Raw genomic sequence first — 14732 nt, 5'->3', positions numbered from 1 at the left:
ATTTTAATTTTCACTATTCATTCATTTTCTCTAATTGATCGCACTACTGTCATATCTTTTGATTCATTTCTTTATTTTTCTTTCTTCTATCTTACATGTTTTGTTCTTCTCTTCCACAATTTTCATATTTCTCTTTAAGTCCCATCTATCACTAAATCCCAATATTCCCCCAATAAAAAAAAAAAAAAATCCCAATATTCCCACCTCCCAAATCTCATCACAGCCGTATATTTAAAACCTCATCAGAACCATACTCTCCTACTCAGAAAGTCTGATACTCTTATCTTCTTGTTAAACTCTGAGGGCCTGTTTGGTTTGTAATTTGTAATCACTAAATTTTCATTACTCAATTTTCATCACTCATCACTTAAATATCTCAAATTTCCAAACCCCCTGTTTGGCTCCTTAACTCAGACCCAATTTTCAACTTCAAAAGTTGCGGCTAGGTTTCACCAAAAAAAAAAAAAAAATTTGTTTGTCAAACATTGCGGCTGGGTATGTGAATTTAATTACGAAAATACCATTAAAAACTAAGTTTTGAAAACTGAAAACACCTAAAATGTGTTTTCAGTTTCCATAACTCATCACTAAAAAATCAAAGAATTGAGTGATGGAAACAATGATCCAAAACTCATCCAAACAAATGCTCATCCGTGGGACCCACACGATTTGGATGATGGAAACAGAAAATTAAGTGATATCACTCAAAACTCATTCCATCCAAGCAAGCTCTGATACTCTCATCTCCTCTCTCTCTTAGCTTTGTTCAACTCCAAGGATGCCTCTTCGGGTCTACTACTCTATGTAAATTTCTTGAAACTATCTCATCTTTTAATTTTTGTTCTCATCGTTAGTTTGATTTTCATCTTTTTTTTTTCTTCACAAAATTAATAACATTGATTTATGGATTGTATTTTATTTAAATAAAAATTATGTTTATTTTTAGATAGGTATGGGGTAAAATGATAAGGTAATTTAAAAATTTTCAAATTATTTAGGATATTTTCAAAAATTTTGGGAGGGGCCGAGGCCTCTTGGGTCCTTAAGTGGCTCGACCATTATATATTTATTTTTTGTTGAAAGTATTATAAATAAAAGTTAAAAATTAAATAAAATAAGTGTGTAATTCTTTTGAAAATTGTAAATTGTATAAAAAATAAACAATAAATTAGCTTATAAGTACATTTCAAATTGACACATTATAATTATAAGGGAAAGATGAATAAATTAATATACACAATAATAAGGGAAAAAATATCTAAACAAATGGTTCTTGGAATACGAATAAATAATATCACTTAACCTTATTTTTTTTTTTTTTTGGGGAGAATCATTTAACTATAAGACTTTTTTAAGTCTTCATATAATTAAGTCAAAAAAAAGTCTTTATATAATTATTATTCGGTAGACATATTAAGTTCAATACTTTTGTTTTTTAGATCCATCAGAAATATGACACGTGTCTGTTTTTAAATCCACATGTCATGAGTCATGACTTGGAAACTCCAATCAAATTTTCAAAATTTCAGCCAAAACCAAACGCGGTCTTTTCGAGTTTAATCTGTGTTTTTTTCGTCGGCGCTTAAAAGTGTGTTTTCTCACAGAGACAATATTCCCACCAAAAAGGCAAAATCGTCTCGATCCGCACCTTCAAATTTCCACCAATGAAATCCAATCACTAAAAATCCAACAGCCAAAACCCCCACACTTATAATTCACACGGATCGCTCCCTCATCCAACGGCCACACCACCACCCCCTCCCCTTATATAAACCCACCAACCTTCTCTCCCATTCTCTCATCAAAAACAAAAACAACAAAACAGTCTTTCAAAAACAGAGAATCAGAGAGAGAAAATGTCAGGAAGAGGAAAAGGAGGCAAGGGTTTGGGAAAGGGAGGAGCGAAACGGCACCGTAAGGTTCTGAGGGATAACATCCAGGGAATTACCAAGCCTGCCATTCGGCGTTTGGCCAGGCGTGGCGGTGTCAAGCGTATCAGCGGGCTCATCTACGAGGAGACACGTGGCGTCCTCAAGATCTTCTTGGAGAACGTGATTCGCGATGCTGTGACCTACACCGAGCACGCTCGCCGCAAGACTGTTACTGCCATGGATGTTGTTTACGCTTTGAAGAGGCAGGGCAGGACTCTCTATGGTTTTGGAGGTTAAGAGATGGGGGTTAGAGTTAGGGTTAGGGTTTAGTATTTTGGATTGTGTTTCGAATTAGGGGTTTTATTGTAATTGGAAATTGATTATTAATCGACTGGTATTTTGGTATTTGCTTTTGCTTTGAGTTTATACTTTATATATGAAATTATGAATCGAATCTTAGCAGACATGTTTATAGTTTCATTATGAGTGTTTTATTGGGGGAAATCTATGACTGGGATTTAGTCGGAACACTAGGCGTTTAACAATTACAAATTGGTCACCAGCAACTTTACAAATTTAGTCGGAACATTATGAATGTTAAAACATCCCATCACCGAACCATGGACCTTCCATGGGGTTTGAATCTCTAAGTATATACTCATACACGAGTTATTTCAAATTCTTAAAATTTTTTGAAAATTGTTAATTGTTTGATTCTTACAAAACTCTGAAAAGGTTTTGAATGTAAGCAACTCACAATTTGTTTTCACAAATGTTTAATTTTTTATTTATACATAAAATGCTACGAGTTGGTGAATAAAATGGTATAGATTTTGTGTTGGGTAAAATATGGTTATCGTCTTTGAGATTTGGGCTAATTACAGCCAGATTCAGAACTTTATAAAATTGAAACAACTTGGTCTTTAAACCTAATTTTGACTTTAAACAATTGAATCAACTTGGTCTCTAAACCCAATTTTGACTATAAACAGTTAACTCATTTACTTATTTTTCTTCTTTCTCACGGTTGTGATTAAGGAGTTTTGAACTGACATTAGCTTAAACCTTATCCAATTTCCCTGTTAATCTTGACTGAAGTTTGTTGAAGTTTTTATAGTCCACGTTATATTATGAAGTACTAATTTTTCATAAATTGCGTTTACAATATTATTATAGACTTCAAGCATAGATAGAAAGCAAGCTTATCAGAATGTGAAGTTCTTTTTATGAAGTTTTATCAGAAACAAGTTACGGACCAAAAATGAGTCTGCGGTGTGTATTAGAAGAGGAAAAAGACTAGCCCCCTGGTGCGATGGTAGGGTTCCTAGAATAGATTATACCTGTCGTTGTCTGGTTTGGGTTGTGTGTTGCAGAATTATTATGCCACGATGTGGAGAGACGTGTGCTTTGCAAAAATATTGTGCCATGGTGTGGATGGTCCTAACACGCTCAAGAGTGCACCTTACGTGACACCATGAGTACTGCTGGTTTAAGTATGTCGGGTCGAGGCTTTTTTTTTTTTTTTTTTTTTTCGTTAAAATAAAAAAAGAAATACTTCCAACATATAATTTAATCGAGCCTTCTCAAAATAAGAAAACAAGTTGGGTTGAACCTGTGAAAAGCCTAGAAGCCTGGTCCAAGTCCGTGTCTATGTCTGTAGCACCATATTTGGGATGATTGTTGTGGTTGCTACACTCACAATTTACCAGGGGTTTAGTTTACGTTTATTACTTTTTTTTTTTATTTAATTAGAATCTTTTTTTTTTTTTAATGAGAAACTATCATATTATCTACTAATTAAATAAAAGGTAGGGATTAAAACTCAATATCACTTGCTATTATGTATTTAAAACAAAAGGACAAATCTAATTAAAAAGGTATTGGAGATGAGCAAAATTCATTTACAAGTAAGTTGAAACTTGAAAGTTCAAATATATGGTTAAAAGTTATAGCTTTGGACTGAGCTGAAGTTCCAAAATTTTCAGGCGCTAAACGGCCCAATTTTTGGTTTGAAATCCAATTATTTGGGCAATATGGATTTAACTTTTTGATGATTGGCGGCGCTTTTTAGGGAAACAATCCAAAGAGGGATTAAATTAGAGTGGGGAATCCAGGCCCAGACACTGAAAATTTTTGGTTTCAATATTTTGAAGTCCAATTATTTGGGAAACATGAATTTAACTTTTTGATTATGGACACTTTCTAGTTTTTCAACGAAGACGTCAATAAGTTCGGCTCTTTTCCAGTTTTATGTCTTATATTATCTCTTGTTTTTAAACAAATGAAGAAAATGTAGCGTCTACAAAATCTAATAGTGAAAAAACATAGTCACATTACAACATTGTTATTTCTTTTACTTGCATTCTTCAGCAGTAAACCCACTCCACTTGGTGGTGGATGAAAGTTTTGGCAGCATCCCAAGAGAGGGAGACAATCCATAAGCACAAACAAAAAAGAAATTATAGTGATTTTAAAAATAAAGAAAGAAAAGGGTAAAAACATGCTTTATTTTAATTTATTTCAGACCTCTAACTTTATTTTGTTTAATTAATTTCATTTACGTTTTAAATTTATTCAATCCATGCATATATTGAAGTATTGAACTGAGCAAAAGCAAAGTAAAAAAATTAAAATGAAATTTAATTAAACATGAGTATGTAATTTACATTTTTAACTTTTTTATTATCAAAATAGGTTATGAACACACAATTAAAACTAAACGATGTGAGATAAGAGCCCCACAGGAACCCTGGATTAACTCATCACTAGTTAAATTACAACCATTTATTTATTTATTTATTTATTTTGGTTATAAAGACTTACAATACTTAAACCTTCAAAATGACCTAATTATTGAAGGCTTAAGTAAGGTTTTTAAACTTACACACAAAATTGAAACTAAACAATGGGGGACAAGAATCCCACGGAGGGACCCCTGAATTAACTCACCCCTAGTTGAATTACAGCTATTTGTTTTTTTTGTTATAAAAGTCTTGCTTAACCCTTCAAGAATTAGACCCTTTTGAAGGTTTAAGTATGGTAAGACTTTATAACCAAAAAAAAGAAAAAAAGAAAAAGAGAAAAAGAAAAAGTTAATGGTCAATAATTCAAAAAATGAACATGTGTGTGAACCAGAAGAGGAAAAAGAGTTAAGAATTCATATGCGATAAAGACAAAGTTCCCACCATAAAGCAAAATCGCCTCGATCCGCACCTTTAAGTTTTCCACCAATGAAATCCAATCTATAAAAATCCAACGGCCAAAACCCCTACACTTATAACTCACACGGATCGCTCCCTCATCGAACGGCCACAACACCGCCCCCTCCCCCTATATAAACCCACCAGTGTTCTCTCTCACCTTCCCATCAAAAACAAAAAACAAACAATCAATCTCTCAAAAAATCAAAGAGTCAGAGAGAAAAAATGTCAGGAAGAGGAAAGGGAGGCAAGGGTTTGGGAAAGGGAGGAGCGAAACGGCACCGTAAGGTTCTGAGGGATAACATCCAGGGAATTACCAAGCCTGCCATTCGGCGTTTGGCCAGGCGTGGCGGAGTCAAGCGTATCAGCGGTCTTATCTACGAGGAGACACGTGGCGTCCTCAAGATCTTCTTGGAGAACGTGATTCGCGATGCTGTGACCTACACCGAGCACGCTCGCCGCAAGACCGTTACTGCCATGGATGTTGTTTACGCTTTGAAGAGGCAGGGTAGGACTCTCTATGGGTTTGGAGGTTAAGAAGGAGATTAGAGTTAAGAGTTAGGGTTAGGGTTAGGGTTTAGTATTTGGGTTATGTTTCAAATTAGGGGTTTTTGTTGTAATCGGACTTAATTGATGTTGATTTAAGTGAATCATGAATAGACTGATATGAATTTTAAACTTTCTTGCTATTCTCTTACAATTATTTTGCTATTCGTTTGTTTGGGTTTATATCATGAGAGTTCTTCGTTTGGTGCTCTATTTGCAGATCCAATTTGCCCTAACTGGATTCCAATTTTGTTACCCGGATTGGAATAATTATTTGTTATACATAATTTAAACTTGAAATACGAGCTTTGATGGAAATTGGGATTCATTTAGGGCTGAGCTGGGTGTTTTTGAGGAATTTCTGTTAGCAAAATTAGATAAAGGTTTTGTATTTGTGAAACTGCCCAGAACAGAGTCTAAACTGAGAAATCAAAGATCTAGTATGAGAACTAGGTTTTTATAAATTGTATTCCTTCCTTTGATACTTGGCATTTACAAAGAAAATAGGTCTCATCTTGTAAGAAAAGCAGAAGTACATGATTTAGATTGAGGTCTTTATTAGTTTTCAATAGTTGGCTGAAAGACCTTCCTTTTTGATGTACAAATTGGTCATTAGCAGCTTTGAGGAACATATGGAATTTTCTCTAGTAAAGCAAGGTGGGAGTGAGATTTGGGTTCAATTGTATTTTAAAACTTCCCAACAAGGCTTCACCAAACCATACGCCTTCCAGAAGAGAGAACAGGGGTTTGAATTTCTGAGTATATATGTTCATACACGAGCTAAAAAGCTCGTGTAAGCAACTCAATTTGATTTTTTTTTTGTTTAATTATTTATTTATACATAAAATAGTACATGGTCAATAATGTTACAAATTTTGTGTTGGGTAAAATATATAGTTAATAAAAAATGTTAAAAAGATTTTAAAACTGACCAACCTGGTTTTTAAGGGTGCGTTTGAATTGACTTCAAACTAATTCCGGAAATGATTTTCCGGAAAATTCGGTGTTTGGCTGTCACGGAAAACGTTATTTTCCGGAAAATCATTTCCGGTTGACCACGAATTTTCCGTTTGACCACGGAAAATGAAATCTGCCTTCATTTTCACTTCATTTTACTTCCGGAAAAAGAGAGAGAGAGAGAGAGAGAGAAGAGAGAGCCCAGATCAGAGAGAGAGAGGGACGATCGCGCCGCTCGTCCGACGATCGCACCGCGCCGACGAGCGGCGCGGTGCACGATCGCGATCGTCTCTCGTCGATCGCGATCGTCTCGCGTCGATCGACGAGCGCGATCGTCTCTCGTCGATCGACGATCGCGATCGACGAGCGCGCTCGTCTCTCGTCGATCGACGATCGCGATCGTTCGCGCCGGCGAGATCGCGATCTCGCGAACGCGATCGCGCCGGCGAGATCGCCTTCGCGCCGGCGAGATCGCCTTCGCGCCGGCGGGTTTTCTGGATGTGTTTTCTGAGTTGTGTTTTCTGATTTGTGTTTTCCTTTCTTCTTTTCCAAACACTAGAAAATATTTTCCGGAAAATTTTTTGAAATGCAACCAAACACACAGAAATATTTTCCTTTTCCAGAAATTAGCATTTCCGGAAAATATGTATTTTCTGGAAAACGTTTTACGGCAACCAAACACAGCCTAAATTGTTATTCATTTTCCTACTTTCTCTCATAGTGATTAACGACTTGGTCTTAATTAGCCTAAACTTCAGGGTGTTAATTGTATTTTACCATTTTGTGTTTTACAAAAAAAATTCAAGAAGCAGATCTGTTTATTTTAATTTTTTTTGTATATAGTGTCAAGTGTCTAATTGATAGTCGATTAAAGATGGGTAAAGAAATCCAATTTTCCTGTTAATCTTGACTCTAGTTGGTTGAAGTAAGAAACAAGTAGGGTTGAACCTTCGAAAAGCCTATAAGCCTGGTCCAAGTCCACGGCTATGTCTCTAGCCGCAAGTCCACGTAGCCATAAGTTGAAAGTTGAAAGTTCAAATATCAGTTAAAAGTTATAGCTTTGGACTGGGCTGAAGTTCAGGATATAAATAGGTTCTCACTTTTGATGTGGCCCAAATTTTTAGCTGCCAAGCAGGCCTAAACTTCCTATAAAACAGACAATCCAAAGGCGAATAACATTAGGATGGGGAATCACTCAGCAAAAAAAAAAAAAAAAAAAAGGATGGGGAATCCAGGCCCAGACAGAGACAAAGTTTTGGTTTCATTATTTTGAAGTCCAATTATTTGGGCAACGTGGATTTAACTTTGTGATTATTGATACTTTTTAGTGTTTTCATTAGAGACATCAATGGGTTTGACACCTCTTCCGTTTTAATGTCTCATGATATTTCCAGTTTTTAAATAAATGAAGAAAACACTGCGTCTACAAAATCTAAGGCCTTGTTTGGTAAAGTATCTAAACAACACATTTTCAGTTTTTAAACAACATTATATACATTTTTATACACATTTTCATATACATGTATTTCAAAATACTACAAACAATATTACTCAAACTTTTCTACCAAATGGGCCCTTAATTGTGAAAAACATAGACACATCACAACATCAGCTCACGTACCATTGCAAATTTTTTTTTTTTTTTTTTTTTTTTTTTTTTTTTTTTTTTTTGAGAATCACACACCATTGCACTTGGTAGTGGATGAAAAGAATCGTCAGAAATCGCGCTAGAAAGGGAGACAACCCATAAGCACAAACAAAGAAGAAATTATACTCTAAAAAAATTAAATTAAGAATGAAAATGAAGAAAACTGACTTCATTTTAATTTATTTTAGGCTTTTAACTTTACATTTGTTCAATTCAGTTTGGATAAATTTCAAATTTATTCTATTCAGGTATATACCATATCGGGCAAAAGCAAAATTAGAAGCTGAAAATAAATTTCAATAAAATTTAGAGTGTGAAATTTGTATTTTAGCTTTTTTTATTTTTTATTTTTTATTTTTTAATTTTTTTTATCAAAAAGAAGTTACGGACAAGAAATGAATACGCGTGTGAACTAGAAGAGGAAAAAGAATTTAAGAATCCATATGTAATAGTAAATGAACCTTCACTTTCCACCTTACAATTTATTAATCAATGACATTGCCGCTGAAGTAGATGAAGTGGTGAACTTTTTCAAAATAAGAACACAAGTGGGGTTGAATCTCTGGGCATCTACTCTACATTGACGTTTTCTGACCTTGAAAGGCCTAAAAGCGTGGTCCCCAAATCTACGGCTGTGTCTAGCACTATATTTGGGATGATTGCTGTGCTTGCTTCACGCTCACGTAGCCATAAGTTGAAAGTTCAAACAATTAGTTAAAGCTTTGGACTGGACTAAAGTTCAGGACATAATAGGTTTTTCTGCAGATTAGCCTAAATTGACATGGCCAAAATTTTCAGGTGCTAACGGGCCAAAACTTCCCATAATGCGGTGAGAAAAATTTTGGTTTCATTATTAAGGCCGTTCGGTAGAGGAGTTTGTGTAATGTTTATTGAGTGTTTTTGATATAGGTGTGGATAAAAAAGTGTGTTGAAATGTATGTAACATTGTTTAAAATGTGAAAATGTGTGTTTGAACCACACAACCAAATAGGGCCAAATGTATTCCAACTATTTGGGATACATGGATTTGAATTTGTGGTTATTGACACTTTTTAGTGTTTTTAACAGAGATTTCCGTAGTTCAAATATCCTTTATTTTATTGTTGTAACTATCGAATTATCCAAAAAAAAAGAAATTACACTTTTGGCCTCTGTACATTTGTTAATGGTTCCAATTTTGTCTATAAATATAAATATTGTCAATCTTGTCCGACTTTCAAATCAATACCATTCAACTATTAATTGTGTCAATTTTGTCCCTCAGCTTTGTCATTAAAAGTTGATTTGAGAGACTAGAGAAATATTAGGTAAAATCATTGATTTAAAAATTTTTCTTTTTGGTAGAATAAGAAAATTTTATTTTCTATTTTACCTTATTTTAGGAAGATTAAAAATTGTAAGTTTTGCCAATAACTTTGTAGCTTATTAATTAACATTTTCTGGTGTTTCAAAAGCAAAGATGTTCAGTGTTCAAATCTCCTTTACTCCAATTATTATCAATTTTTTTTTTTTTTTTTTTTTAAAGTAGGTTTTGATTGAAAACTCTCTCTCTCTCTCATATTTATTCCACTAATTTACTCTACTTAACAAGGGGAAACACCGATCCATTTGCTTTTTCTCTCAAACAAAAAGTACTGGAGATGCCCTATTTCCACACTAATAACATTTGCTTTTTGACAACACTCTTCCTGTTTTGCAAAACTTCATTTCCGGCTCACTATCTTTATATTGTCAATTTTTACTATTATCCAATATTTATGGAGTTGAAGGCGGGAGATCCTTGTAACTGAATAGAAGGAAAACTTTTTTTTTTTTAGAAGAAGGAAAACACTTGAAAACAAAGAGTCCAAATTTCCTATCCCACTCTTCCTGCTCCACTATATACTCTACAAATAACAATATGCCACATGTCCATCTAATTTATTAAATACTAAATTTATGCTTTTTATTATTTCAATTACCTAAATATGATGAGTTATTTATTTATTTATTTATTTTAATAGCTCATAGATACATGTCCTTTCCACAATACCTGCCTGCCTGCATTGAGCCATTGACATGTCCAAATTTTCTGCTTACCGTTTACCTTTTACATGACCTACAACCAAACAATATAGGTAGTGGTTCTATTTTGTTCATTGAAATGCCAAACCATTTATGTATCTTTTGACTTGCGTACCCAACTGATTGGAGTAACTTAATTAGGCCTCAACGATACAGTGGTATCATCAATTTATAAAAAAATAAAAAATAAAAAAAACGTTGATGTCATTACTAATACCCAAACATTTTGAGAACCTACACTCAATTTTGTAGGACCTAAACATGTCTAATCATGGAAAACTTTCAGAGGGCCATAAATTTAGTCTAGGTCTTTGGGATCAAACCAAAATAATATTTCACGCATACTTAATATTTCGTGCATTAGCTACTTATTGGAAGCTGCCGTTTTCGTATCATGAACATTGCACCAATTGCTTCTTTGGTGTAATATTCTTTGTTTAATAATGTTAGTTCATCTGTTTACTTGTTTACTTTAATGGGGATGGTCTTGAGTGACTCGAGAAAAGTGAAAGTTTCATATTCTTTATTATTACTTTTTTTTTTTAATTAAAAGGGTAAGAGGAACTATTAAAGTTTCATATTCTTTATTATTACTTTTTTTTTTTAATTAAAAGGGTAAGAGGAACTATTAACTGTGTTACCTTTTTTCATCGTATTATTATTAAGTATTTGTAGTTTCTGATAGTTTATTTGTATAAAATTTATCAAAAGATATAGGTTTTGGTAATTTTTATATTAAATGTATAGCAAAAAGTTAAGAGTTAGCTTATTTTCAAAAAAGATAATTTCGTTAAACTAAAAAAAAACTAAGGCAGAAAACTAAAAGCTAAAAACTATTTAGTTTTTCCCAAATAAATACCTAGTAGCTTATCTCTACTCACTAATAAACTAGTGTTTAAGGGAGCGCTTCTAAACCAAGATAAGGAGGCAGAAGCACACCTTCAGTTAATTTGAGCCATAATCTCACTTTAACTCCATCTGAAAAATAGTATTTTCAGGCAACGAGAGGCAAATACTCTCTTCGTCCTAATTTATTTGTCATTTATTTTATTTTGAGATGTTTCAAAATATTGTCTTGTTTTTAAAATTAAAAACCATTAATTTACTAATGTTCCTATTATGCCCTTATTTTATTTCTAAAACCATTTTTAATAAATTTATTTAAGGGTGGTTTTGGAAACTTATACATTTTTATGCAGCAAACAAGACAATAAATGATATTTTTTTAAAATGTTGAATTTTTGAAATAGGACAAATAAATTGAGATGGAGGGAATAATTTTTAAGTTGAATTAAACTTTGGTTATCACCCCCAAAGCTTTGTTAATTTCTTGATCAATATTAAGAACTGATCTGATCTTGGCACCCACCATTATTAATTATACTAAAATAACGATATTGTCATATTATTAGTGTAAATGTTTTTTTTTTTTTTTTCAAAATTTTCATTTACACTTCTCTTTGATTATAGGAATGCTACGAATTTCTATAATTTCAATTGGTTATAGTTTTCCGCCCTCACCAAATAATCTCAATTTTTGTTAGTGAGTTGATGATAGAAACCAAATTGACTACAAGTTAAAAATAATATGAATCAAATTAACAATGGCCCCAAAATGTTAAAAAAAAAAAATCATTTAATTTAGTTTAAAAGCATTGTAGCAATAAATTTTTTTATTATATTTAATTGTATGAAATTATTAAGAACTTTCTTTTTCTCTGTTTTGTTAATTGTGGAACTAGTTATATTGCACACCCTGTTTGGATACTAAGAAAATGAAGGGAAAATGAAAGAACCCAAAACTATAAGTCTATATATAGACACGACATAATTAAAGTAAACCACTAACATCACATTTTTATCTATCGGTAATAGCTTTTCACCTAAAATATGTTAAAAAATTATTGTGAATTTGACATTACTCATAAATATATAATATGCAAGATAATAGACCTATAACTTAACCAATTTACTACCCAATATATATATTTAATAAATACAAATTATAAATAAATAACGCAATATAAACAGCAATAGTGTATATTACAAAGAATTTTATATTTCTTTGAAACTTTCAAGATTAATTGACCTTTGATTAAGCCTAGTTAAACTTTGTTGATCACAAAGGTTGGTTGAACAAGTACCTTAGTTGAGATTTTGGCCTTTGATCATTGATTTTGGTTTTATTCCATTTATTACTTATTTAAATATATATTAAATACACATTATCCACTAAATCCATTTAATTTGGGTGGGACATAAACCGTTGGCTCTAATGGAAAAAAAAATCTCAATTATCTATTCAATCATAAGTCATAATTTTAATAGTTAGTTTTATTTTTTATTATTTTATTTTTATATTAGTTTATGTTTATGTTTATTTTGATTTTGATTTTATATATGTTTAATAATTACATGTGTTTTTATTTTTGTATTTACATTTATGTTTATAAGTTTCATAAAGGCTTATCTAGTTGAAGAGTTTGGAAACAATTAAAGTCTATAGTAATCATTGTTAGGTAACTCCCCACACTAAATTGTAAACCTTGGTAAGTGTTTCATTTCAATTTTCCCACAATCACCAAAAAATATAGTGAATTCATTTATCTTATTCATCCATTTAGGATAAGGTTGGATCCAATTTTCAAAGAACACATCAAATTTGCGCTTAATAGTAGATGCCCCAGGCTAGTTTACGCACAATAGTGAGATTTTTCCAATTTTTCCATACAATTTCTTGGGCTTGGTTCTTTGTCTCTCGACCTTAGATTGACCCAAGTGGGTTGTTGTTGGAAAACTCGTGACACCTACTTTTAGAAAGTATTATCAATCTCAAAAAACCACAACCATAGGAAGACAACCACTTAATCATATTTCCACAAAAAAATTTCATCTCTCATGTTTGGAAGAATTTTATTGATTCGAATGGAATTTTAGTGATCCAGAACCACCAAAATGTAGATTTTCATTTTACTTTTTCAATGACATCTCATTTGTACCTATTGGACATCGTTTAGTCATGATTTGATCATGATGAGACAATGATCAACACTAAGTGTTAGGTGGATTTTTGATATTTTTACAATTATCTTAATGTACTTCTTGCATCATACTATTTATGGATCATCCTTTCGTAAGCATCCTCATGTTATTCCTTTAAATAATTTCTCTCAATCTTGTATAGACACATCCATATTAGGGTGGCAATTACAATAAGGGCAACCACAATCTAAAAGACATTCTAAAACAATTAATTCCTAAATAGATTATTGGTCTAAATTACTTTGGTACAAGATCTCTATAAGAAAAATCTTTGAAAAAAAAGAAAAAAAAAAGTTGAACACCTATAGTGGTTGTCTTTCAAAATCATGGAGAGCAATTAAATTTGTGCTCATTGGGATAATTATTCTTCAACTATGTAACGAATTCCTGTTGACATTGCAATAAAATCATCCACAATGACTTGAGCCAATTGCAAATGTCTTTACTTAGTTCAACAATTACAACTGCTAATAGAGTATTTTTCTGTTCTATAATTAATTTTTGTAACACTCTTAAGATGTTAGGAAAAATTATATCTTATTTATTTCAATGATGGCTGCAAGTCACAAAATTGTATGTTTTCACCCACTTTAAATAATAATTAGCTATCCGGAGACCCACTAACTACCCCAAGCAGTTTTGAATGAAGATTTGAATGAAAAAAAAATCACAATTATTTATTCATCCATAATACTTAATGATTAGTTTCTATTTTTATCATTTTATCTATATATTTGCTTATATCTATGTTTATGTTTATGTTACATTTATATTTATGTTGATATTTATATTTATATTTTTCACAATTATATTGTTTCTTACCCTTATATATACATACACACACAAGGACACACATGGTCATAAACATAAATATAGTGGTTTCTCTTCTCGTGCAAAAAAAATTTGTTAACTTGGTTTATAGACATGGAAAAACTTAATTGAAACTAATTTAATATTTTAACAAGTTAGATTTGAGTTGACAAACTAAATCCAGTATGTAAAATGCCAATTCTTATCTAAATATCAATTTTGTTTTTGTTTAATTTACCATATGCCTAGTCATAAGAATGAAAAGAAGATTTTGAGTTCATTGAATTTGTTGGCCTTAGTTTTAGTTATTAGGATACTATTTATAAACAAAGTGAAAAAAAAAAAAAACAAAGACTAGAAGACATCAGACATACTGTATAAGAAATCTAGAATCATCCCTATGAATTGGAAGACAAATAAGTAAAAATCCACCTAGTGGCTTAAGTATATTTGAATATTGAAGTAAAATCTCAAAAATTTTTTTTAATTGTTTTTAATGGTTACTTTTCTTTTTTAATATTGTATTTATGAATTTGGTTTATACTTCTTATATATGTCATTATGTTTATATTTTTCACAATTATATTGTCTAGT

At 31.9% G+C, this 14732-nt stretch overlaps 2 protein-coding genes across 2 annotated transcripts; both read left to right on the top strand.

Annotated features, from left to right (window-relative positions):
- Positions 1-1780: 1780 nt before the first annotated feature.
- LOC126715815 (histone H4) lies at positions 1781-5760 on the top strand. The gene is made up of 2 exons (XM_050416616.1): positions 1781-2177; positions 5623-5760. The coding sequence occupies exon 1, from the start codon at positions 1857-1859 to the stop codon at positions 2166-2168; it is 312 nt and encodes a 103-aa protein (XP_050272573.1). The 5' UTR covers positions 1781-1856; the 3' UTR covers positions 2169-2177; positions 5623-5760.
- Positions 5227-5608, top strand: LOC126715816 (histone H4). Its single transcript, XM_050416617.1, has one exon. The coding sequence runs from the start codon at positions 5297-5299 to the stop codon at positions 5606-5608; it is 312 nt and encodes a 103-aa protein (XP_050272574.1). The 5' UTR covers positions 5227-5296.
- Positions 5761-14732: the final 8972 nt, after the last annotated feature.

The sequence above is a fragment of the Quercus robur genome, chromosome 2 (assembly GCF_932294415.1).
Source record: "Quercus robur chromosome 2, dhQueRobu3.1, whole genome shotgun sequence".
Lineage (NCBI taxonomy): Eukaryota > Viridiplantae > Streptophyta > Magnoliopsida > Fagales > Fagaceae > Quercus > Quercus robur.
Note: the sequence above shows the minus strand (reverse complement) of the source record. Positions and strands in the feature narration are given on the sequence as shown.